This window comes from Fundulus heteroclitus, chromosome 10, assembly GCF_011125445.2.
Source record: "Fundulus heteroclitus isolate FHET01 chromosome 10, MU-UCD_Fhet_4.1, whole genome shotgun sequence".
Taxonomy (NCBI): Eukaryota; Metazoa; Chordata; class Actinopteri; order Cyprinodontiformes; family Fundulidae; genus Fundulus; species Fundulus heteroclitus.
In genome coordinates, this window is record NC_046370.1 from 13,380,278 (window position 1) to 13,390,689 (window position 10,412).

The following is a 10,412-nucleotide window of genomic DNA, read 5'->3' on the forward strand; positions in this document are numbered from 1 at the left end:
TACAGCTTGCTGTATTTTAAGACAATGACATTGTGAAGACTGAAGAAAATTTCAGACTAATGTTCTTGAAGAACTTAATTAATTTCCTGGACAATTGATAGTAGAATGTGTTACATCTAATTGAAAAGCATGTATGAAAGTAAATTTATGTTTTATTACTATAAAATGTCGTGCATTTTATCATTGTTTTCCTGGAAATGAACATTAGACCTGGATATGAAAACAAAAAGCTGAATTTAGTAAACTGGTTTGTTCATGAACGTGGCTCTTTGTCTCCCCCTAGAGGTTGGACTTGAACGGAAACTGAAGAGCTGTTCGTTTTTTCTGTGGTTTGGTGTCTGCTGGTAAAAGAAAAATACAAACATTCAGATATGTTTAAACCATCTCTGCCTCATTGAACCACAGAGGAATAGTTTTTTGTTATCTGATCGTTATTGCTGGACTGTCACAGGTTAAACTGTAAACAGAGATTTTAATCTGAGAAAAATGTGATTTGGAACCAATTATGAGCAGAAGTGGATTCAACACGATTATTTAGGACGCTGGGAAATTAGCGTCGCCCTGAAGAAAGTGAATGTTTTTCAGAGTTTTTGAATGGCGTTTTGCAATATATTTTTTCAGAAATTCTGATTAAAAGAGTTGCATGTCACTAAAAAGTCTGGGGAAATTAAAAACGTAAAAGATTCAAGTTAAAATTGTGTCCTTGTGAAATTGATAGAATAATGTACAAACTGCACTAGATCGTCCATCGACTTTAAAAGACTGAATTCCCTTAATGATTTAACATTTACTCAAGTTTTAAAGCGCTCCTTTAATATTGCTTAACAGAGGTGGATAAAATATGGAAGGAGAAACTTTCCATAAAAACCTCAGATTGCTTATAAAACTCTTAGGCCTTAATTGATTACATCCAAGTATGATCATAAGGAGATGACTCAACCTTTGTATAGGAGGGTTACACTAAATATCGGGTCAAAGAGCTGATTTCAGTCCATTTAATCTGGACCAGGACTCATCTGTAACCACTTTACTATGACCTAGATCCAAAACAAAAACTAATGCAGTACGTTTTAAAATAAACGCTTTTAGTTTAACTTTTTAGGTGTAAAAGCAATTCAAATTAGGATTTGATAGAATTAAAGCAAATCCTTATTTTTTTGTATTCAAACAGATCTTATGAGTTGTGTTTCATGTATAAACTACATTGTTTTCACACTCGGCAATAAAACTGGAATAAAAAGCATAAATATTGAGCACATTTGGTCTGTATTAATTGATAGTAAAAAAAAAACAAGAGTTTTCTTTTGAGTTTGGATCAAATCATGTTTATTAATGTGTTCAGGAAATCCCCACAGAAACAGTTTACAGGGGAACGTACAGATTTACAATCATCCTTGACAGAAGTGCCAGCTTTACCCCCCCCCCCCCCCCATGGTTCAACACTGAGGACGCCTGCTGAGTCTCAGCACCAGGTAACTGCACACCGATTCCCCTCGACAGGTCCGCCACCGAGTCCTCCCGGCTCGCTGCCTGCTGAGGAGGAGGAGGAGGAGGACCGGTGGCGTACTCCTCAACCTTAAAGTATGCAGCAATATAAATGAGGAGTATTAGCCTGTAAACGCCCAGACATTCCAGCTATTTTTCCTTTCTTCTTGTCTAGACCGTTCACAGTTAAAGAGCCTTCATTTTTTTTTTTTTTTTTGGTGCCAATCCTTCATCCCGACTATGAAAACTAAACAGCTGGACGCTTTCAGGTTTCAAAGAAAAACTGTCAACCGTTGGCGAAGAAAGGAAAACAGAAAACAAAATCAGCTCAGGCCCTCAGAGATGCTCTTACTACGTCCATGTTCAGGATTTGTCATACTGCTCAAATGCATTTGGTTCAGCAGTCATTTTACAATATAAATGCTAAAACTAATGACAGAAAAAAAAAAAAAAACATGTAACATCTCTTAAAGGAATAATGTCAAGCTCCTCTTCTCAGGCTTATGTACGACAGAGAGGGGGGGAATGCTGTCTGACAGTTTATCAGACTTAAAAAATCCAATTTGTTGTGGGGAATTAAAGGACTACCGGGGGAGCCGAAAAGACGAGGGGCCGCATACGTGGAACGACAGAATTGGATTTTTTGTTTCATTTTTGGAGATTGTTGGCTTGCCTTGTGCTTCGGGGTGAAAGTTAGTGTCTACCGGAGAGCCATCAATAAGAATAATCTGCTATATTTCCAATATAATAGTAATAATAATAATAATAATAAAACAAACAGCATGATTTTCAAATGACACTAGAATGACCGAGGATGAACTGCTTTTTATTTTTTTGCGCGCGTTTTCAAACTTTCTCAGCTATTTTGACTTGCTTTGACCTGATACAGGTTAAGATGCAATTTATTGAATCTCTTACTGGTGGGCTTCGAAATCGGGGAGGTTAAAATGAACGTTGAGCATTCAAGCTACACCGGGTGAGCGTTTCTACTTAACACAGATCAGACTAAAGGGAGGCGGCGGAGAGCTTGCACCCTTGCTCTTTCTTTGCCGTATGAAAACCATGCTTCCTCTGCAGAGTTAGGGTGGGGAGAAGGGGGCCGTGCAAGACTGAGAGTGGGGGTAGGCCGAGCGGGGAGGAGGCCGACGTCGGTGGATGGAGAAGGGTCTTGAAAACCAGACTGCTGATTCCACAGGAGGTGTGTAAAAGGCACGCCAGGGTTACTCCCAATCCCAGCCGACACACACACACACACACACACACAGAGATGCCTTCACGGCACGCCCGCACACGCTCGCTGAACACACGCTCATTCGCTCACACACGCGCACACACCACCCACACACAGACACAAGCAGCACAGGCTCAAGCCCCGAGAGCACAGACGAAGAGGAGAGAGCAGGAAGGAAGTTCTCGAAAGAAAGAGCCGGGTCCGGCGAACGGGGAGAGATGGAGCGTAAAGGGGCCGGGGTCCGGTGCTGCGGCGGTGTCGAAACAGGAAAAAAAAAAAAAATTAATCAAATAAACCACAAACAAAAAAAAAGTAAAACAAAAACAAAAGTGGAATGGATCATTTCTGGTTTTTCAGCTGGTTGGAGAGCCAGTCCAGGCCCTCGTAGAGGCCGTCGCCGCTGGTGGCGCAGGTGGCCTGGATGTACCAGCTGCGCTGACGGAGAGCGTGTAGGCCCAGCTTGTCTGTGATCTCTGCAGCGTTCATGGCGTTGGGGAGATCCTGGAGGAGGAGAAGAGAGCGATGAATACGCTTGTTTCAGACTGCTAAGTAAACATTGTACATTTGAAATAGTCTATTTCATTTTTTAAACCATTTTATGTGTATAAATTCTGCTCTGGATTCAGAAAATGATTTGTGACCGACAGGAAAAGAGAAATCTGCTCATCTGCTTCTTAACCATACAGTTCAGCGTATCAGAACGCATCAGAGAACCAAACATGTGACTCCACCTGTTTATTAGCGAAAACAAGCAGCACGGCATCTCTCAGTTCGTCCTCAGCGAGCATTCTGGACAGCTCCTCCCTCGCCTCGTTCACCCTCTCCCTGTCGTTGCTGTCCACCACGAAAATAAGTCCTGCAGAGACGAACAATATTCACATGAGTAGATGACAACCTGCATGAAAGACTGCAAACATCTCCTCTGCGTTGCATTTTCTCATTTCAGTGCTGACTACACGGCTGATGTAGAGGCTTTGTTACATGAATGATTACCTGAAGTCTGGTTGGAAGTGTCTGACATTTAATAACCAAAATGATCTGAGAATTATACTGAGGAACTTGAAATGTAAACATAACCGCTGTGCTGCCTAATAAAGCAGCGTCTGGGTGACGAGTAAAGCAAGTAGAAAATTAACTCAAGTGTCAGCCTGAACTCAGACTGTCGCTAAAATATTTACGTTACGTAAACATTGAGACAGTAAGAAAAAAAAACCTCTTAAATCAGTTAGCATTGGCAAACAACAGAGCTGCAGGACTTATCTAACTCCATTGTTCTGGTTAAAGGTAGCAGATATTTAGTGAATAAGAACAATTTAGAATCAGCAAGAACTGCTATATCATGGCAATATGGAATAAAACACTTAATATACCTGATGTTACTCAAAGCAGAACGACAAAGTAAAATATGTTTGAAAGGTTCAAACTATAAAACTGAAATGACTGAAAATAAGCACAGGAAGCTAACGTGATCAACACAGCACCTTGTTTAAACTGATACCTTCTAGATTCAAAAGAAAAACAGCATCTATTTTTAACAAGTGTTAACTTCGTACAGTTTGTTATCAATACATGTATTCAACTCATTGCTTTACTTTTAACAGAGACAGGACGTTCTAATATCAGAACTTCTAAGCAGAGCATCAGAAGGTAAAAATGGGGGACTGCCCAAATATCTTTGCCCACTTTTTCTTCTTTAAGTTGCAACGGTTTCCTCACTAATGGAGCTTACCAGAATACAAAATAGACCATTTGATTCCACCAAGAAGCCCTGCTTGTACAGGAGCTGGCGTTCGGTTTCTACTTAACTATTCTGTCAAATGACCCTCCTAATTAGTTTAGAACAGACCAAAAGCCTGCATGCTCATTAATGTTGGCTTAAGGCAAGCAGAGAACCCAGAAAATCTATTGAAAAATAAAACTTTATAACATTAGTTTGCTCTTTTTAGAGAAGACAAGACAGCAACCACAGTCTATAGTCCTTTGGTGTTTTCTGAAGAATTAGATTTCAGGAAGGGAGGAGTCACACAATACATCCTTTGAGAATGGAACCAGTGTGCATGAGTCACTGGTTCACTTGCTTTAAGATCATCTTCTATGCACTAAGGCCACCTATTGGCAGCAATGAACACAGACCTCGCCGTGGCCTCAGATAAAGTCAACCCTCACCTTGAGTGTTCTGGAAGTAGTGGCGCCACAGAGGCCTGATTTTGTCCTGACCGCCCACATCCCACACTGTGAAGCTGATGTTCTTGTATTCTACCGTTTCAACGTTAAAACCTGCACAGAGGAGGAGGAAAAGGCAAAGATGAGTCACAGGCATGGAAAAAGTTAAAAAGGCCTGAAAACTGAGTTGTTTAAAAAAAAAAAAAAAAAACAGCTTGAAATCCAACCAACATTTCTGGAAGTATTCGGCTACGTCTTTATTCACAGCACTACACAAATGCTACAGGAGTCAGCAATACTATGACAAGCCAAGGACTTAAACACTTTATCAGCCATTTCTAAAACCAATTCTGGTTTCAAACTCGACCAGTCAGATGGGGAAAAAAAAAAAAAAAAAAAAAAAAAGATAAGAACTGTCTAGATAATATGATCCATACCAATAGTGGGGATGGTGGTGACTATCTCTCCGAGCTTTAGTTTATACAGGATTGTTGTTTTTCCAGCAGCATCGAGGCCGACCATTAAAATTCTCATCTCCTTTTTGCCAAACAGGCCTTTAAATAAGCTTGCAAATACATTCCCCATGATGGCAAATCTGTAAAAGAAGAAGAAAAGAAAGGTGTTAGGATGGCAACGTCTTAAGGCTCCCACGTTTGCGTGGCATCCATCGAGAGGACAAAAACGACACGAGGTACGAGAGCAAGGTATTCAGGATAACCTCGAGGGTGATTTCTATTCCACTAAGAGGAAATTATGTTAAAATAGAGGAATGACTTAAAGTACTTCTGCTGGGACAGAAACAATCAGCATGGGGAACCAAATCTCTTCTCCAACAAATTAATTTCTATGTTGCCCCTTAAAAAAAAGAAAAGAAAAAAAAAAGGTCTATAAATTTATTAGACATCAAATATACATGTCAGTTATACAAGAGATTAGCAATTCTTAGATTATTTATTCCATCAAAAACATTTAACTGCAATGGTCAAGTAGAATATCTTGTTAAAGAGTACAATTGGAACTAGGTTAACACAAAAGTACAACATCTGGATATAAAACGCAGGTATAAATTGCCTTAGAACTCTAATCTTTTAAACAGTATACAGATACGCAGTAAGAGTTTTTAGCGCCCAAATCCTCATCGCATCCCGATGATCTGTGTATTGGAACGTCTCCCCCACAACAAACGACAGAAGTGTAAACTGGAAAACCAGAGTCACCGAAAAATGTCAACATTCAATGCAAAGTGTTACATTTAACCTGCTTGTAGGAATCGGGACAACCCCTCTGAAGTCAGGAGAATTAATGTGGCTTTGGCAGAACATAACAGCGCAAGACCAAGAAAATATTGTGATAATGCAACGAATTCTAAAAACGGAAGAAATTAGGATAGGGATTCTGGTAACCTTTCACAACATTATTCATAGAACAAAGAAGCTTGTTATGCATAAACTGATATAGGCCCATTAAAAAAAAAAAAACTAATGGTGCATATGTATATCCAAAGCACCATTGTGTCAAAGAAGAAAAGATTGTCTCCTTAGGAATGTTAATTGAAGGCCCTTCCTTAAAATGTTTAACTCCTTAATGTAGTCGAGATTTACCTGCTCAAGGAGCTACAAAACAAAAATCTATTGATTTGACATGTTTGTGAATAATAAAGATTTGAAAATGCTGTAAAACGTATTACGTTTAAACCCAATTATATCTAAACCAGCTTAATTTACAATCAGCATAAGTACAATTAGAATAAGCCGTTTAAAATAAAACAAAAATTTTGACAAAAAAAAATCGTAAACGTTTTACCAACATCAAGTGACGTAATGTGCCGTAAAGAAAGGACTGGAATTTTATTTAAGAGTCAACGTAAGATTTAAAAGGCACTTACGTTCAGGAAAAAGAAATGCTTTTTATCCGTTTAACTGAGACGTCTTTCCCGTTCATGATGACGTTTACAGCGAATCAACAATCCTAAAATATATTCCTATTCGATTATTAAAATCTGACGAACACATCAAATACTACGCCACTTTTTACACTTATCAGGTGACATAAATAAATAATCGTACATCTTTTTGAAAACAACAAAAACGAGATGCGAGTTAAACAGAGACGGATTTCATAGGCCCCTACACTTATCCAGCTTTCGTTCACCCGGATAAGCTTAACGGCTAACAAGCTACTCGATAAGAAAGGCCCGTTCCAACAGGAAAACTTGGCATTGGTGACACGTATAGCGCTGAATGTGGTTACTGTTCATCGTTAGTTTATAGCTCGACCTCCAACCAAACAAATATTTAAGAGTGGCAAGATGTAAAACAATAAATACACAGTTATATCAAACGTAAACTGCGGTTAGCTTTAGCCATGTTAGCTTCTCTAAGGGCGGATGCTTTGGCTCGCTGCTAGCTGGATTCGGTTATCGGTTTAAAAACGTAGCGCTGTTTTGGACGCTGAGCAAAACATTAAGAAGACTCCCGACATACACGTACTTTGTTTTTAAAAGAAAACCTGCAGTTGCAACCGAAGCCCGGCTCGGTAAGGGGACCCGCTGTGGCTGTTTTCAGATGGGCCGTGACAGGAACTGCTGTAGCGCGCTAGCTGCCCTTAGCGAACTGCCGCGTCACTGCTCAGAGAACACCGTGACGTCACCCCAAACGCCGCTCAAATCGACCAGTTTGAACATAAAGACAAATGACACACACATAAGGACGTTTTAGTACAAAATAAGCGTCGCTCCGCCAGATATTACCTTTACAGAGACGGCAACCCGATCTTTGCGTTATCTTTCACTGTCACTCCAAAATGGCGTCTTGCGCAACCAGGGAGACACCGGCGTACTTCCCACTTTGAAGCCACGTCCAATCACAACGCAAGCAGTGTAACCGATAACCCGCCCCTTGTTATCCAATAGTTCATCCGTGTGCGCACAGTGTACAAAATGTCGAGGAAGTGAATTGTGTATGGCAAGCTAATGTACCATACAATACGGATCTGAATAGTTCAACAATCCAGAACAGAATCCGTTTCATTCAAGATCTGCATTTTAGAAAATCTGAAACTAATGGTAGGAGAGATTGGAACAATATATCACGAGTTTTTATTAATGATTTTGATTTTCCCGGGTAAAAAATATATCTATGGCAGAACAATGAACGTAAAAATGGGCATTTAGGCCGAAGACCATTTCTGAACTGCCTTTAATCTATTTTGTGCTATTGCCTTATTCAGTTTACATTTCAAAAATTCATTTGAAGAGCACTCAGTCTAGCCTGTTCTGGACTGACTTTTTGTGGAAGTCACAGAAGAATCCAATGTATATCATAACATTTACTCGGTATGAGTTTTGTTTAAGATTTCTGGAAAGGAATTCTACAATTTTAACACAATTCTGAATATCCTTGAAACATTTAACTGGTAAAAATATTCATTATGCATGTTAAGTTTTCATATTGTAAAAATATATTTAAAGCATCAATAGTTGGAATGAAATCTAGCTAAATGTAAACATATATGTTCAAAGATATTTTCTGATGTTTACGAGCTTGAAACTCAGAAATTAAACATTTCCATTCTTAAAAAAAGCGAGTACATGTAGATGTCTTTAAGCCTAACGTGTATGTCTTGGAAAATGTGATGCCGTTTTTCTCAGATGAAATAATATTTGGCATAGGCCAAAATGTTGACCATAAGAGGGAAGTAAGGAGTTCTTAAATGTTCTTTCTGACCATAAAAAACAAAATCATATAAAATCACTATGCACATCCAGCCTGCCGTTTAAATACTAAGTAAATTGAAACTAAAACGTTTTTTGAACCAGCTCTTATTCCACTGTTAGAAAATCAAAAATGGTTTGTGACTAGAACAAATGTTATTCTTTATGTCAAAAGAAGTAGTCAGTTAGAAGTCAGGTTTGATTATATGTTATAATAACCTGCCATACTTGGCCTAACAAGTCATTCCAGTTTTAGGATAGGCACTCCTGAAGTTCATGATCTGCCACATTGCCAGTTTGACACTGTAACTTCCTGCTTCTCACAGTGTGTTGATTCTGAGAACATCTGCAAATGCTTTTGACATTACAACACCAGCACACAAAGTTCGGCATGTCTTTTTAGGCCAAGTGGCCCCGGGAAGAGAATACTTCTGTGACCATTTACCTTAAAGCTACAGAGATTAGGTTAAAGTCAAATAAATTAGATTTGTAAAACAACACGAAAAATATTTAAAAAGTACACAAGATAGAAAGTGTTGACAGAGATTACTACAGAGCTGCAAAAGACCTAAACCTAAAAAAAAAAAAAAAAAAAAAAAAAAAAAAAAACATCTGCTGTATTTGAAGGCCACTGAGGAGGTCAGTTAAAGGGCACTAAATAAACCCAACAACACAAACACAGTGACAGTATGGACTGAAAACAACAAGTGAGGAAAAAAGACCCACATAAAGATAACACAAACAAAGACAAAGGACCACATGTACAAGAACCAGAATCATCCCCAAAGTGGTTTTAAATAATCGTGTAAAAGCATTAAAAAGTCAAACAATAGAAAAAGTATTTATTTCTTACACAATTAATCAGAAGCACATATGAGGCAATTAGAGTATGCGCACTAAGCCTATTGATGCTCAACAAAAGATGCTAAAAGACAACAATAACATAAGAGCACAGACTGGCTACTGTTAAGTTTATCTGTTGAGCTTGGCTTCTAAAAGTCTGCTTTCCAAACATTTCCGGGCATATGCGATGAAAATGCATAGAAAACACTGAAATAAATGTATTTTTTACTGAAGCAGAATTATTAATGTATACCAATGCATGACAGCATAGCATATTTCAATGTGTGTCAGTAGTATGATGAAGATGTCCCTTCCAGAGTTTTATTCTCATTGTTTTGGGTCAATGTTTCTTTAATTTTGGAATTTAAAAAAAAAACAGTTTTAGCCAATTCATTTGGAATTACAGGTGGTGAGTCGCTACTTTAATAGAAATTTGCAAATATTGGTGAATATGTCTTAGTCTTTACCTGTTTTCTGTTAAAAAATGTGAAGTCGTGTTACCCAAATAACAGGATGACTCTCATCAACACCAAACTTTCCTTTCGGGGTTACAAACAGGTTGTCCCGAACACCAAATATAATATATGATTTAAAATACTTGTGATCTTGAATACGAAGGTGTTGTTTTTCCATTTTCTGATATTTATTTAACAAATCTTTTAAGGATCAGTTAAAACACCATTTATCTACCTTTTTAGCAAATTTAGTCCAATATGTGTATTTCAGTATCGCTTTGTTTAGAATGGAAAAAGCTGCTTTGGTAAATCAAGTAGTCCTATAAATGTAAATAAGTAACTTTAAATGAACCTTTAGTCCTTTGGAACAATGGCTAAGTAATTGTTTTCTCATGGGGTTGCCATCTTGTGTTGAAAAATGTTGAAAAGTCATGTTTTGTAAACCTAAAAATCAAAATCTCAGTGTCTTCAATAGTAACATTGCTTTGTTTCTTATCTTCAGTCATGATCATTTATCATGGAA

At 38.2% G+C, this 10,412-nt stretch overlaps 1 protein-coding gene across 2 annotated transcripts; it reads right to left on the minus strand.

Annotated features, from left to right (window-relative positions):
- Nucleotides 1–1,302: 1,302 nt before the first annotated feature.
- arf2b (ADP-ribosylation factor 2b) lies at nucleotides 1,303–7,770 on the minus strand. 2 transcript variants are annotated; one of them, XM_012860584.3, is made up of 5 exons: nucleotides 7,629–7,770; nucleotides 5,317–5,474; nucleotides 4,883–4,993; nucleotides 3,448–3,572; nucleotides 1,303–3,217 (listed from the first exon to the last, which is right to left on the minus strand). In XM_012860584.3, exons 2-5 carry the CDS (start codon nucleotides 5,462–5,464, stop codon nucleotides 3,056–3,058), a joined length of 546 nt encoding a protein of 181 aa, XP_012716038.1. In that variant the 5' UTR covers nucleotides 5,465–5,474; nucleotides 7,629–7,770; the 3' UTR covers nucleotides 1,303–3,055. The 2 variants fall into 2 exon arrangements, with proteins under 2 accessions (XP_012716038.1, XP_021171123.1); XM_021315448.2 differs by lacking the exon at nucleotides 7,629–7,770 and adding an exon at nucleotides 7,369–7,484.
- Between the last annotated feature and the right edge of the window lie 2,642 nt (nucleotides 7,771–10,412).

Bases quoted from the DNA above. Each gene is read 5' to 3' on its own strand.
- arf2b (XM_012860584.3), bottom strand. From the start codon at position 5,464: ATGGGGAATGTATTTGCAAGCTTATTTAAAGGCCTGTTTGGCAAAAAG. The intron at 3,573-4,882 runs GTGAGGGTTGAC...TCGTCTCTGCAG, and splicing joins CTACTTCCAGAACACTCAAG to GACTTATTTTCGTGGTGGAC. The intron at 3,218-3,447 runs GTGGAGTCACAT...CTCCTCCTCCAG, and splicing joins TTGTTTTCGCTAATAAACAG to GATCTCCCCAACGCCATGAA.